General features: G+C 46.5%; 1 protein-coding gene across 1 annotated transcript; it reads right to left on the bottom strand.

Annotated features, from left to right (window-relative positions):
- Positions 1 to 6170: 6170 nt before the first annotated feature.
- On the bottom strand, positions 6171 to 8731 carry LOC311023078 (uncharacterized protein). The gene is made up of 2 exons (XM_084024746.1): positions 8336 to 8731; positions 6171 to 8052 (listed from the first exon to the last, which is right to left on the bottom strand). The coding sequence occupies exons 1-2, from the start codon at positions 8505 to 8507 to the stop codon at positions 6971 to 6973; spliced, it is 1254 nt and encodes a 417-aa protein (XP_083880872.1). The 5' UTR covers positions 8508 to 8731; the 3' UTR covers positions 6171 to 6970.
- Between the last annotated feature and the right edge of the window lie 7443 nt (positions 8732 to 16174).

The following is a 16174-nucleotide window of genomic DNA, read 5'->3' as shown; positions in this document are numbered from 1 at the left end:
TGAGGTAGCACTGTGCTGCTTGATGATCTCTTCCACATCTCCAACACCGCTTTCCTGTTTTAATCCAAGCCACTTTCTTCTCTCTTGTGAGTGTTTTGAACTCTGAGCACTGATTGAAGTAATGTTGAACATTGTCACAAAAGGGGAAATACTTCTTGGGCTTCGCAGGTTTGTTGGCCTGTGACTGTACCTGTGTAGGAGGCTCTGATCCCTTGGCTGGTGGCTCACATCCAAGCAGGACGGTGGCTGCGCGTGACGCTGGCTTCTGCTTGGTCTTGAGGCCTCTCTGACGGTCTGAGCGCACCTCCTGAGATGACCGGGGGTGATAGGTCTGTACGTCATCATCTTGAATACGGACTTCGTACTATAACCACTTCGAAAAATCCAGCAACGTTGGGATGGGTGTGATAAGGGGATTGATGAAGCGCTTGAATTGTGCTCTCAGGTCATGTGGCAGCTTTGATAGCAGGCGTGAGATGTGCGACCCGCACTCCAACTCTGTTCTCCCTTCCTTCCCCAGCTGGTCTAGCATCCCCACTAGGGCCCTCACCTTCAGTGTGAACAGGCGGAATCCCCTACTGTCACTGCTCTTGATTGCAGGCTCGGCAAGGACTTCAGTAATGCGCTGCAGGGCCAATTTGTGAGGCTGGCCATACAGCTCTGTCAGAGAAGCCATGGTCTTGCTGTACGGATCCCTACTATTACTGTAGGAATCAGCAATGAGAAGAGCGTCTTCCAGTTTGAGATGGTCGACAAGGATTTGATATTTAAAGCGTTCTGTAGCATCTTCAGGTAGGATGTTGTCGAGCGCTATCTTCAAGCGGGCAAACTGGCGGGGGTCATCATCAGTGAAATATGGAATGTGAGGCTTTGGTCCACGATACGTTGTCTCTTGATACGGGGAATAGCGTGGCCCTTGAGGTGAGTCGGCTGACAGATGATTAGCGTGAGCAGGTGATCTGTGATGGAAAGTGTGCGGCTCGGCATATTCTGGGATGGGCACTCTGTCCAAGGGTGCACCTGTGGTGTCATCACGCTTAATGTTCATACCCCTCAGATGATCAGTCAGCTCAGTAACAAATGGAGGGAGAGGATGCTGTTGAGGTGGCATCCACCGTGGTGAGTCCTGAACTGCTGCGCCAACAGGAGATGGATATGAGACTGGTGGCGGTGGCAGAGGAAATGGCTCACTAGCTTGATGAGGATAAACTGGGGGAGATGAGTCAGGCCAAGGCACATCTTGCGAGTCATCCTCGGGTTGGTTGAAGTGCTGTCTGATATGTTGCAGTGGAGTAGATACCCACTCTGGAGCGGGAGCATTTGTGATGGAGGCACCACTGTCCTCAAAATGGTGCCTGTGAATGGGAGCTGTGAAACTTGAGGTAGGAGGTTGAGGAGCAGCTGATGATTGTGGCGTCAGAGCGCGGAGGAGAGTTTGCATCTCTTGCCTGAGCTGAGTGTTGTCTCCCCTCATTTCCCTCAGTGCTGAGAAGACCACTTCTGGGACGAGGCTCTGAGATGTCTGTCCGTCAGGAGTGACTTTAGATGCATCGTGATACTCGCTATCTCCCACGGTGGAGGGGTCATGGAGTGTGTGTGATGGATATAACTGTCGTCTTGGAAGACTCACCAAGAAGTCATCGAGATACCGGGGTCGACGAACATCACGGCGAGGTTGAGTGTTATCAGGGAATGCCATCATTAGCTGTGGAAACCGCAGATCCGGCTCGATGGACCATATAAAATAGGAGTTGGCTTACTGAATACCAAACTTGAGACCTATTAATCTTGAATGAATAAATCAGAAGGCACTGATTCCAATAATGTATCTGCACTCTCCACAGGTTGTCCGGTAAGAACAGGAATGATGTTGATGGGTTAATGAAACCATTTCACACACACTCTCATTGAGATGCCCCTCATTTATTGGAGAATTCTTCTGTTGATACTGTCTGTGTGGTTAACTCTCATGGACACTCAAGACGGAGCAAATCAACAAAAAGGAGAAGCAAGAGTCCAGAAAACACAGCTGCAGGATAAATAGAGTCCAAACGGCTGGGATGAACGAATAAAATCCAGAACTGCTGCGGTGAACAAAACTCTCCTCATCGACTCGCGCCAGGCACTTCTCTCAGTGCAGCAGAGGTCTCTGATTGGTTCAGCGCATCCAGACATTAACTGTTCATGTGAACACCATGCGCAAGGTGACAGGCTCTAGGACTGAGCATGTGAACTGTGAATGGGCTGATGAGGGATGCTATGTTGGAAATGGGCAATGAAGGGCTAACCTTCTGAACAGTTGGCTCTGGATTTTGACCCTGAGTCTCTCTTGGCTCTCAGCTTCATGGCGTTTATTGATTGGTTTGATCATGATACATTAACATTACTAACATATTTGACAATAGCAGGTAGGATATTAACTGTAGATTGTGTTGTTGTAGGAAACTTGAACGTCCGGTCAATCTTATAGATGGATAGAAGAATAACTTGATGAGCTCCAGTTGTTCCTGCTTGGGTATTCATTTATAACAAGACAAATCTGTCCAGAGAAGACCTCGGTACAGAATGCATCAACACAGCCATAACAAAAACATAACAACAAGGAAATTCACCCCGCTTTATACCGTTTATCCCACATCATACAGAATATAATCAAACTACTTTAGTGGGAGCAAATCAATGTTGTGTGTAATCCTCTGTTTTGATGTTGGTGTTGGGAATATTGACAAATTCCTCATTTTATCTTAATCTCTAGACAACCAGAGCCTCCTCACATAAAGGTGTGCCAAGTGCGAACTAAGGCCTTTCAAAAATACCAAACAGATGGCGATGAACAAACATACACATGACATTCACATGTATTCATATTGAACAATTTCTCCATGACACTCACCATATATCAAGTTGGGCCAATCACAAAATAAATGACAATATACAATTAAGAGAAATGCTACAGATTAAAATGTAATACAGTAACATGAAGGGGAAAATGGTTAATTCCACAAAACTTGCTGGTGCTGTTAACGATGTACTACTTCATTGTAATACACAATTGTGACCTCATCTTATGGGAAGATATTTAATTACAGTAACAAATATGCAGCTATTGCAAATATGCATTCATTTTGATAATAGGACATTCGACCAGAGGGTCGTTTTGTCGGGTATGACATGTGCCATTACCTTTTCCCTACAGGTGTTGCATTCATGTGGTTCCTCACTCGTGTGGGTTTAAATAGATTGTTCTCTTGTATGCCTCCCCGATTGCATTGTTTACAATCATTTTCCAACAGGTTTTGCCATTATGACTTCTCACATGTGTGGACTCTAACGTGAGTCCTCAATTGCGACGTCCAACTGAATCTTTCCCCGCACGTTTTGCAAGAGTACGGCTTTTCACCTGTGTGGACTTTTGAATGAGCCTTCAATACTTTTGTCCACCTGAAACTTTTCCCACAGGTCTTGCAAGAAAATGGCTTTTCACCTGTGTGGATTCTCATATGGTCGTTCAATTGTGATGTCTGACTGAATATTCTCCCACACATATTGCAAGAATATGGTTTCTCACCTGTGTGGGTTCTTATATGAGCATTCAATGTCGATGTGTGACTAAATATCTTCCCACAGGTGGAGCAAGAATATGGTTTCTCACCTGTGTGGGTTCTTATATGAGCATTCAATGTCGATGTCTGACTAAATATCTTCCCACAGGTGGAGCAAGAATATGGTTTCTCACCTGTGTGGGTTCTTATATGAGCATTCAATGTCGATGTCTGACTAAATATCTTCCCACAGGTGAAGCAAGAATATGGTTTCTCACCTGTGTGGATTCGTATATGATCTTTCAATGTCGATGTCTGACCAAATCTTTTCCCACATGTGTTGCAAGGGTATGGTTTCTCACCCGTGTGGATTCTCATGTGTCTCTCCAATAATGACTTGTACTTGAAATGTTTCCCACAGGGGTCACAATGGAAAAACGTTTTACCTGTGCTAGTATTGAAGTGGATCGCTGACATACAAGGTTTATCTACACTGTTAGTGTGACTCTTGCTTTTGTGGCGTCTCTTCTTTAGTTCTGGCTCTGCATTTGTAGTTGGTCCTGAGTCTCCATGCTGGTCTCCTATCTGATCTCGGCTCTCAGCTTCACGATAGTTCTTAGAGAGGAGCTGTTGGTCACTGTGTGTTTCAGAAAACACAACGGATTTAACTGAATCATCGGTATTCAAGCACAGAGTGTGATCTTCACCATGGTCTCTGTCCTCGTATGTAGTGGACATTAAGGTCTCGGTCTCCTGCTTCAGTTCAAGCTGCTCTCCCTCCTGGCTGGTGCAGAGTTCCTCCTGCTCCTCTTTAATCTGTGGAGGCTCTGGGTCCTCCTGGTCCAGACTGGAGTTCCTCTCCTGATGCTGCTGGTCACAGAGAACCTCCTCCTCTTCCTCCCTACAGACATGTTGCTGTGGGAGCTCTGGAGGGACACAACAAAAACGACACGATACTACTGTGATGGTAGCTTTAAAGAAGAAAGTGCATACATGCAGGCACTTAACCATCCATCCACCCATCCATTGTCTCCGCTTATCCTGTATTCAGGGTCGCGGGGGGGCTGGAGCCGATCCCAGCTGTCATTGGGCGAAGGCGGGGTACACCTGGACAGGACGCCAGCTCGCAGGGCACTTAATCAATTGTGCTTTTTTCTATAAATATATATTCCTTATATGTATTATGTATAATAATTCACTTGTATTCACCTATCCTCTGTAACTTTACTTCGGGTTTCCAAACGATATCCAACAGTCTGCGCTGACGGTCGATCTCCTGCTGGTACTCCACGATAGTTGTTTTAAAAACGGAGAATATTTCTTCAGCAGCAGCGGTTAGTCGCTCGCTGACAAACTCTCTCAACCAGTCAACTGAAGACATTGTTATTTAATTCTAATTAAGTTGACCGAATATTTACAGATAACGTTACGGGCCTGGCGGACTGCTGCTCCCGACAGTGGAATATATGTTTTACATTTTAATAATTACAACAACGAAAGACATTGTTGCCTAATTCAATGAAATGTAAATCATAATCTTCGCAACGACTACTATATCGTCTTCCAGCTAATTCAATACATCCACACAGCCAATGCTAACAGCAACTGCATTGTTTACTTCCGCTGGGTGTTACACTGTTGGGTTCCGTCAGTAGAACGTGTGTGTATGTTGTTGTTTTTTTTGTTCCGCTTATAATAATAATACCATAAAGGAAAGGAAAAACGGGCTCCATTCCAGCTGGTGGCGGTAGTGCGCTTAGAAAGTTGGTTTGCTAACCGTGATAAAGAAGAAGAAGAAGGAGGAGGAGGAGGAGGAGGCGGAGGAGGAGGAGGCGGAGGAGGAGGACGCCCAATCCCAATATTCCACTTTAAACCATAAACCTTGAACCCTCAGGGACTAAACTGAGGTCACCTGGTAAATGATTGAATGTGAGAGTGATTGCTTGAAATGGTATAAATACAAACAGGGCAGCACTTGACATGTCACGTTACTTTGATGACCCAAACGTGTTTTTTATTTAACTCCCCCAACATTGTACTTCAATGCTTACAGAATCCACTCTGATGGGCAGACAGCAGATTTTTACTCTCTATGTAATATGAATATGTTGTAACAGGAGTTGTCTGACGAGCACTAGTAATTGCTCTTTTCAACTCTAACTCTTGGATCTCATGACATCTCTTTTTTCTCTGTTATTCTGGGGTTGGTCCAATAACCAAAAGTGTAGGCCTAGCTCCTTCTTGGTCAAGTTTACAGATAACTTTAAGATTATCTCCTCTTTAATTTTACAGCTGGTTACATGGCTGCAACCTTCTGGAAGTAGTCTAACACTTAGTCAAGAATACATTTCACTGATTTTTCTGTCATTCCTGTTCTCCTGATTTCAGGGACATTGTAAGTGTTTTTTTGCTGTTTTGCTTAGGGTTGGCTCTGGATTTTGACCCTGAGTCTCTCTTGGCTCTCAGCTTTATGGCGTTTATTGATTGGTTTGATCATGATACATTAACATTACTAACATATTTGACAATAGCAGGTAGGATATTAACTGTAGATTGTGTTGTTGTAGGAAACTTGAACGTCCGGTCAATCTTATAGATGGATAGAAGAATAACTTGATGAGCTCCAGTTGTTCCTGCTTGGGTATTCATTTATAACAAGACAAATCTGTCCAGAGAAGACCTCGGTACAGAATGCATCAACACAGCCATAACAAAAACATAACAACAAGGAAATTCACCCCGCTTTATACCGTTTATCCCACATCATACAGAATATAATCAAACTACTTTAGTGGGAGCAAATCAATGTTGTGTGTAATCCTCTGTTTTGATGTTGGTGTTGGGAATATTGACAAATTCCTCATTTTATCTTAATCTCTAGACAACCAGAGCCTCCTCACATAAAGGTGTGCCAAGTGCGAACTAAGGCCTTTAAAAAATACCAAACAGATGGCGATGAACAAACATACACATGACATTCACATGTATTCATATCGAACAATTTCTCCATGACACTCACCATATATCAAGTTGGGCCAATCACAAAATAAACGACAATATACAATTAAGAGAAATGCTACAGATTAAAATGTAATACAGTAACATGAAGGGGAAAATGGTTAATTCCACAAAACTTGCTGGTGCTGTTAACGATGTACTACTTCATTGTAATACACAATTGTGACCTCATCTTATGGGAAGATATTTAATTACAGTAACAAATATGTAGCTATTGCAAATATGCATTCATTTTGATAATAGGACATTCGACCAGAGGGTCGTTTTGTCGGGTATGACATGTGCCATTACCTTTTCCCTACAGGTGCTGCATTCATGTGGTTCCTCACTCGTGTGGGTTTAAATAGATTGTTCTCTTGTATGCCTCCCCGATTGCATTGTTTACAATCATTTTCCAACAGGTTTTGCCATTATGACTTCTCACATGTGTGGACTCTAACGTGAGTCCTCAATTGCGACGTCCAACTGAATCTTTCCCCGCACGTTTTGCAAGAGTACGGCTTTTCACCTGTGTGGACTTTTGAATGAGCCTTCAATACTTTTGTCCACCTGAAACTTTTCCCACAGGTGAAGCAAGAATATGGTTTCTCACCTGTGTGGGTTCTTATATGAGCATTCAATGTCGATGTCTGACTAAATATCTTCCCACAGGTGGAGCAAGAATATGGTTTCTCACCTGTGTGGGTTCTTATATGAGCATTCAATGTCGATGTCTGACTAAATATCTTCCCACAGGTGGAGCAAGAATATGGTTTCTCACCTGTGTGGGTTCTTATATGAGCATTCAATGTCGATGTCTGACTAAATATCTTCCCACAGGTGAAGCAAGAATATGGTTTCTCACCTGTGTGGATTCGTATATGATCTTTCAATGTCGATGTCTGACCAAATCTTTTCCCACATGTGTTGCAAGGGTATGGTTTCTCACCCGTGTGGATTCTCATGTGTCTCTCCAATAATGACTTGTACTTGAAATGTTTCCCACAGGGGTCACAATGGAAAAACGTTTTACCTGTGCTAGTATTGAAGTGGATCGCTGACATACAAGGTTTATCTACACTGTTAGTGTGACTCTTGCTTTTGTGGCGTCTCTTCTTTAGTTCTGGCTCTGCATTTGTAGTTGGTCCTGAGTCTCCATGCTGGTCTCCTATCTGATCTCGGCTCTCAGCTTCACGATAGTTCTTAGAGAGGAGCTGTTGGTCACTGTGTGTTTCAGAAAACACAACGGATTTAACTGAATCATCGGTATTCAAGCACAGAGTGTGATCTTCACCGTGGTCTCTGTCCTCGTATGTAGTGGACATTAAGGTCTCGGTCTCCTGCTTCAGTTCAAGCTGCTCTCCCTCCTGGCTGGTGCAGAGTTCCTCCTGCTCCTCTTTAATCTGTGTAGGCTCTGGGTCCTCCTGGTCCAGACTGGAGTTCCTCTCCTGATGCTGCTGGTCACAGAGAACCTCCTCCTCTTCCTCCTTACAGACATGTTGCTGTGGGAGCTCTGGAGGGACACAACAAAAACGACACGATACTACTGTGATGGTAGCTTTAAAGAAGAAAGTGCAGACATGCAGGCACTTAACCATCCATCCATCCATCCATTGTCTCCGCTTATCCTGTATTCAGGGTCGCGGGGGGGCTGGAGCCGATCCCAGCTGTCATTGGGCGAAGGCGGGGTACACCTGGACAGGACGCCAGCTCGCAGGGCACTTAATCAATTGTGCTTTTTTCTATAAATATATATTCCTTATATGTATTTTGTATAATAATTCACTTGTATTCACCTATCCTCTGTAACTTTACTTCGGGTTTCCAAACGATATCCAACAGTCTGCGCTGACGGTCGATCTCCTGCTGGTACTCCACGATAGTTGTTTTAAAAACGGAGAATATTTCTTCAGCAGCAGCGGTTAGTCGCTCGCTGACAAACTCTCTCAACCAGTCAACTGAAGACATTGTTATTTAATTCTAATTAAGTTGACCGAATATTTACAGATAACGTTACGGGCCTGGCGGACTGCTGCTCCCGACAGTGGAATATATGTTTTACATTTTAATAATTACAACAACGAAAGACATTGTTGCCTAATTCAATGAAATGTAAATCATAATCTTCGCCACGACTACTATATCGTCTTCCAGCTAATTCAATACATCCACACAGCCAATGCTAACAGCAACTGCATTGTTTACTTCCGCTGGGTGTTACACTGTTGGGTTCCGTCAGTAGAACGTGTGTGTATGTTGTTGTTTTTTTGTTCCGCTTATAATAATAATACCATAAAGGAAAGGAAAAACGGGCTCCATTCCAGCTGGTGGCGGCAATGCGCTTAGAAAGTTGGTTTGCTAACCGTGATAAAGAAGAAGAAGAAGAAGGAGGAGGAGGAGGAGGCGGAGGAGGAGGAGGAGGAGGCGGAGGAGGAGGACGCCCAATCCCAATATTCCACTTTAAACCATAAACCTTGAACCCTCAGGGACTAAACTGAGGTCACCTGGTAAATGATTGAATGTTTTTTATTTATTTTTATTTATTTGTTTATTTGACAAGGACAGTGCATATTAATAAACATTTCTGTAAATATGCCAGATTTAGCCAGAAGGCTAGTTTCCATCTGTAGTCCTTGGCCAGATGTAACAATAGGCTCCCTAAAAAGCAAATAAGCAAATAACAGAAAGAGTTTAAAAAAGAGAACATAGATAAGCAACAGATAAAACATCAATTATAACCACATACAAGTATTCAGTAGATCAAGCATTAAAATACATAAAGCATGCAGGACAAACAAGAGTCTGCATCAAACAAACACAAATTGAAAAGGTAGACTAGGTAGATGAGAAATCATATTTATTATCGAGCCCCGAGGCCGCCGCACAGGCAGCGAGACGCTCACGCATACGAGGAAGGCTTCGTGCCACAGCAGGTCATCGGTTTTTTGTTTTGGTAGGTAATGTGAGAGTGATTGCTTGAAATGGTATAAATACAAACAGGGCAGCACTTGACATGTCACGTTACTTTGATGACCCAAACATGTTTTTTATTTAACTCCCCCAACATTGTACTTCAACGCTTACAGAATCCACTCTGATGGGCAGACAGCAGATTTTTACTCTCTATGTAATATGAATATGTTGTAACAGGAGTTGTCTGACGAGCACTAGTAATTGCTCTTTTCAACTCTAACTCTTGGATCTCATGACATCTCTTTTTTCTCTGTTATTCTGGGGTTGGTCCAATAACCAAAAGTGTAGGCCTAGCTCCTTCTTGGTCAAGTTTACAGATAACTTTAAGATTATCTCCTCTTTAATTTTACAGCTGGTTACATTGTAAGTGTTTTTTTTGCTTTTTTGCTTAGGGTTGGTATAAAATAGGAGTTGGCTTACTGAATGCCAAACGTGAGACCTATTAATCTTGAATGAATAAATCAGAAGGCACTGATTCCAATAATGTATCTGCATTCTAGGTTGACCGGTAAGAACAGGAATGATGTTGATGGGTTAATGAATCCAATTCACACACACTCTCATTGAGATGCCCCTCATTTATTGGAGAATTCTTCTGTTGATACTGTCTGTGTGGTTAACTCTCATGGACGCTCAAGACGGAGCAAATCAACAAAAAGGAGACGCAAGAGTCCAGAAAACACAGCTGCAGGATAAATAGAGTCCAAACGGCTGGGATGAACGAATAAAATCCAGAACTGCTGCGGTGAACAAAACTCTCCTCATGGACTCGCGCCACGCACTTCTCTCAGTGCAGCAGAGGTCTCTGATTGGTTCAGCGCATCCAGACATTAACTGTTCATGTGAACACCATGCGCAAGGTGACAGGCTCTAGGACTGAGCATGTGAACTGTGAATGGGCTGATGAGGGATGCTATGTTGGAAATGGGCAATGAAGGGCTAACCTTCTGAACAGCCGCCCCCAATGACTGGACGATGACTGGACGGCTGCGCCATTTCCGGCATTCAGGACAGTTATACTGGCGCTTGCGGACAGCTTCCCTCCCACGAAGGATCCAAAACCGTCTGCGTAGCTCGGCAAAGACCCTCTCAGGTCCGGGGTGGGCAAGCTGTCTGTCAAAGTCCTGAATGAGGAGTTTAGTGACACAATGATGGGGATCAAGCACAACTGGATGCAGGGTATCTTGGCAGAGGGAATCACATCTGCAGCGCCGCCCCCCCACACGGATCAACTGTGCTTCTTGGTCATACTCAGGAGCCAAGGTGAGTAACCGACTACTTGTTGGTATCGGTTGCTGTGATGCAAGGAGGGCGTATTCTTCTGGGAAACAGTCTATCTGTATCTTCCTGAAGAGGGCCAATTCAGCCTGCTTGTAGTCATCCGCTGTTGGGTCTGAAACTGCGGCCGCCCCATCACGTGCTTGGACAGAAGCCTTAAGCAGTTTATTAAAGCTGTCGAAAGTGCTGGCATCAGGCAGGCTCGGATCAGGAGTCACAGCGAGATGACCACAGAAGTTGGCCTTTCGTAGTTCAGCTGGATCGTCGGATGAGGAGACGTCTGGAGATGCTGGCCATAATGCTTCATCTTGCCACAAGAATTGAGGTCCGTGGCTCCAGCGGTTGTGACCAAGGAGCTGGGACAGAGTCAACCCCCGGGTTATGTCGTCAGTGGGATTATCTCCTGAGTGACATATCGCCAGGGACTCCCATCAGTCAGCTCTTGAATGTCCACAACTCTAGCACCAACAAAAACCTTATACCGGCAGGACTGTGACTGCAACCAGTTCAGGACTGTGGTGGAGTCCGTCCAGTAGGTGATGTTGGAGATGTGGATAGTGAGCTCTTTCTTCAGGACAGCAGCAAGCTGGGCACCAGTGTGGGCAGAGCAGAGTTCCAATCGTGGGATGTATTGCTGACGGGCTGGGGTGACTCGGGATCTTGCTGCTAGGAACGCCACTTGGATTTCACCTTTATGATCCACTGTCCGAAGGTAGGCCACAGACCCGTATGCTCTCTCTGAGGCATCCGAAAAGACGTGAATGCTTTGTGTACAGGCTGGGAAATCTGACTCTGGATGAGCATAACATCTGGGTAGAGATATGTCAGGGAGATGATGAAGTTCATTCTCCCAGGCATGCCACAGCTGGAGTAGGTCGTCTGGCAGCTGTGGGTCATCCCAATCTCTTCGCTTACACCAGAGACGCTGCACCAATATCTTGGCCCGGGTGGTGTAGGGAATGAGCAGTCCAAGGGGATCGTACTGTCTAGACAGCACGCGATAAATGCTCCGCATAGTAGGCTCGGGATCTCAGTGTGGCGGAGCTGATAAGTGATGGTATCTGATGTGCAGTGCCAAAGCAGCCCCAGAGTCCGCTCTGGTGGATCAGCCCCATCTGGTGATAGCCAGAGTTCACTGCTCTCTGATCTTGATCCTGAAGGCATGTGACTGATGATTTCTGGCACATTAGTAGCCCACTGGCGTAGTTCGAACCCACCTGAAAGGAGGAGCTTCTGTAGCTTGTTGACGAGTTGCTTGGCTTCTGATACTGAGGTGAAGCTCTGAAGGAGGTTATCAACATAAAAGCAGTTCTCAACAGAATGGCGGGTATCTTCACCCGGGCTGCTGTGATCCAGTACATGCCTTTGGAGCGCAAAGGTGGCACAGCATGGACTGCATGTCGTGCCAAAGGGCAGCACCTGCCATTCGTAGACGTTGGGGGATGTGCTGCGGTCCATGTCTCTCCAAAGGAATCGGAGGAAGGGCTTGTCTTCGGGCAGTAGGCGGACCTGGTGAAACATCCCTTTTATATCGCTACTCACTGCAATGGGATACTCCCTGAAGCGGAGCAGCACGCCAAGTAGAGTGGATCCTAATGTGGGCCCTGGGCTGAGGTGTTCATTCAGACTGGCACCTTGGTGTGTGAATGAACAATTAAACACAATCCGATCCTTGCCATTATGATGAACCATGTGATGTGGTATGTACCAGGAGTTGACACTGGCTTGTACCTCAGCAGAGGTGAGTTTGGTGACATAACCAGCATCCAGCAGCTTCCTAATCTCCTGGTTGTAGGTATCTGCTCTGACAGGATCCTTGGTGAGCCGTTTTTCAGTCCCACGCAGGTGACCCAGCACTGACTCCTTAGGTGAGTGGAGAGAGGGGACATCTTCTTTCCATAGCAGAGGAGTAGCATACCTTTGTACACCATCCACATCCACCCTGATGGTCTTCTCTTCCAGCAACTGCTGTAGTGTCCTGCTTCGACCGAGTGATAAGCTTCTCGTTCCGGTATGGGAGGACATCCATCTGCCAGAGTTTAGTCACACGACTGAGGAGTTCTGCGGATGGAGACTGGGTGTTGATAAGTAGGCACTGAGGGGCGGAGGACTGGTGCATGAGGACTTTAGCAGGGCCTGGGAGTGTCCAACCTAGTCGAGTCTTGAGTGCCGCTGGTCCACCTGGAGGCCCTAGGTGCACAGGCTCAACGGGAATGAGAAGATGAGGATAGTCTGAACCAATGAGCAGCAGTGGTTGTGCCTGACTAAAGGAATGCAGGGGGAGACCTCTAAGGTGACGGTAAGTCTTCTGCAGGGCTTCAACTGGATGAGAGTGTTTAGAGAGGCCAAGCTCTACTGCTGTAAATGCTCTGTGGATTCGGAACCGTTTCTGGGGGTGAGTGGCGGAGGACACCGAGAAGGAGACTGACATTCCTGGCACAATCCTGGTATCTTGACGGATGGTTCTAAGTGCCAGGCTCTCACTCTGTCCCTGGAGTCCTAACTCTTGAGTGGCACTGTGAAGGAGGATTGTGCGCTCGGACCCGTCATCGAGGATGGCATATGTCTCAATCTTCTTCTTGCCGTTATACAGACACACTTTAACCATTTTCAGCAGCACGCAGCTACTTCTCCTAGTAGGGTCTAGGTAGTACGTCACTGGCTGAGTAGGTTCTGGGGCCGGCCTCTCTGGTCGGACGACTGTTGATGAATTGACATCATGCAGTACTTCCAGATGAGTCTGATTGCATTGCTGACATTTGGCCTTGAGGTAGCACTGTGCTGCTTGATGATCTCTTCCACATCTCCAACACCGCTTTCCTGTTTTAATCCAAGCCACTTTCTGCTCTCTTGTGAGTGTTTTGAACTCTGAGCACTGATTGAAGTAATGTTGAACATTGTCACAAAAGGGGAAATACTTCTTGGGCTTCGCAGGTTTGTTGGCCTGTGACTGTACCTGTGTAGGAGGCTCTGATCCCTTGGCTGGTGGCTCACATCCAAGCAGGACGGTGGCTGCGCGTGACGCTGGCTTCTGCTTGGTCTTGAGGCCTCTCTGACGGTCTGAGCGCACCTCCTGAGATGACCGGGGGTGATAGGTCTGTACGTCATCATCTTAAATACGGACTTCGTACTCAAACCACTTCGAAAAATCCAGCAACGTTGGGATGGGTGTGATAAGGGGATTGATGAAGCGCTTGAATTGTGCTCTCAGGTCATGTGGCAGCTTTGATAGCAGGCGTGAGATGTGCGACCCGCACTCCAACTCTGTTCTCCCTTCCTTCCCCAGCTGGTCTAGCATCCCCACTAGGGCCCTCACCTTCAGTGCGAACAGGCGGAATCCCCTACTGTCACCGCTCTTGATTGCAGGCTCGGCAAGGACTTCAGTAATGCGCTGCAGGGCCAATTTGTGAGGCTGGCCATACAGCTCTGTCAGAGAAGCCATGGTCTTGCTGTACGGATCCCTACTATTACTGTAGGAATCAGCAATGAGAAGAGCGTCTTCCAGTTTGAGATGGTCGACAAGGATTTGATATTTAAAGCGTTCTGTAGCATCTTCAGGTAGGATGTTGTCGAGCGCTATCTTCAAGCGGGCAAACTGGCGGGGGTCATCATCAGTGAAATATGGAATGTGAGGATTTGGTCCACGATACGTTGTCTCTTGATACGGGGAATAGCGTGGCCCTTGAGGTGAGTCGGCTGACAGATGATTAGCGTGAGCAGGTGATCTGTGATGGAAAGTGTGCGGCTCTGCATATTCTGGGATGGACACTCTGTCCAAGGGTGCACCTGTGGTGTCATCACTCTTAATGTTCATACCCCTCAGATGATCAGTCAGCTCAGTAACAAATGGAGGGAGAGGATGCTGTTGAGGTGGCATCCACCGTGGTGAGTCCTGAACTGCTGCGCCAACAGGAGATGGATATGAGACTGGTGGCAGTGGCAGAGGAAATGGCTCACTAGCTTGATGAGGATAAACTGGGGGAGATGAGTCAGGCCAAGGCACATCTTGCGAGTCATCCTCGGGTTGGTTGAAGTGCTGTCTGATATGTTGCAGTGGAGTAGATACCCACTCTGGAGCGGGAGCATTTGTGATGGAGAATCCCTGTGAATGGGAGCTGTGAAACTTGAGGTAGGTGGTTGAGGAGCAGCTGATGATTGTGGCGTCAGAGCGCGGAGGAGAGTTTGCATCTCTTGCCTGAGCTGAGTGTTGTCTCCCCTCATTTCCCTCAGTGCTGAGAAGACCACTTCTGGGACGAGGCTCTGAGATGTCTGTCCGTCAGGAATGACTTTAGATGCATCGTGATACTCGCTATCTCCCACGGTGGAGGGGTCATGGAGTGTGTGTGATGGATATAACTGTCGTCTTGGAAGACTCACCAAGAAGTCATCGAGATACCGGGGTCGACGAACATCACGGCGAGGTCGAGTGTTATCAGGGAATGCCATCATTAGCTGTGGAAACCGCAAATCCGGCTCGATGGACCATATAAAATAGGAGTTGGCTTACTGAATGCCAAACGTGAGACCTATTAATCTTGAATGAATAAATCAGAAGGTGTAACATAGTTACACTAACTCTTAGTTTGTTTATCTTTGTTCCATGTCACTTCATTAGCTCTCCTGTCATTTCAGACCCGGCCCTCCTTCCCTGCCATGCAATCAACTCATTTCCCTCACCTGGTTTTCCCCGCCCATTTCCTCCTCACCTGCAGTCCATTTGCTCATCAGTTCCTCAGTATATATACTAGTCCATTTTCACTTGATTCCTGCCAGATTGTCTTGTGTTATTCGTTGCCAAGCTCTCCAGCGTTTCCAGTTCTGCCTTCATTGTTCTGACCTTGTTTTGCCTCTCTTGGACTACGGATTCCTGCCTGCTCCCTGTCGGATTTGTTTGCCTATTCTGATCTCCCGGTTTTGACCCTGCCTGTTTTTTGGACAAGTAAACTGATCTTCCCTAACAAACTCGCCTGCCTCTTTGTCGTGCTTTTGGGTTCTCCTTTGCCAGCACCAGTGAACGTGACAGAACAATCTGGCCACCATGAACCCAGCCGACACTGACTCATTCCAGAATGAGCTGAGAGCACAGGCCAACGCTCTTCAGCGCCACGACGAACAAGTTACCTCCATTGGCGGCGGTCTACGGGAGATGGCGGCTCGTCATGAAAGGAGCTTGGGCAGCATTCATGAACTTCTCCAAAGGCTCTCGCCTGTCAGCCCTCCTGTCCAGACTCCTCCAGTGTCGGATGCTCGTTTGCCTCCGCCGGAGCGTTATTCCGGTGTTCCGGGTAGCTGCCGGCCCTTCCTCGTGCAGTGTTCCCTTGCCTTTGAACTCCAGCCTTCCGCCTTTCCCACCGAAAGATCCCGGGTGGCGTATATTGTCTCTC

Source organism: Eutrigla gurnardus, assembly GCF_963514095.1.
Source record: "Eutrigla gurnardus genome assembly, chromosome: 13".
NCBI classification, from domain to species: Eukaryota; Metazoa; Chordata; class Actinopteri; order Perciformes; family Triglidae; genus Eutrigla; species Eutrigla gurnardus.
This window is presented reverse-complemented; position numbering and strand designations above follow the sequence as displayed.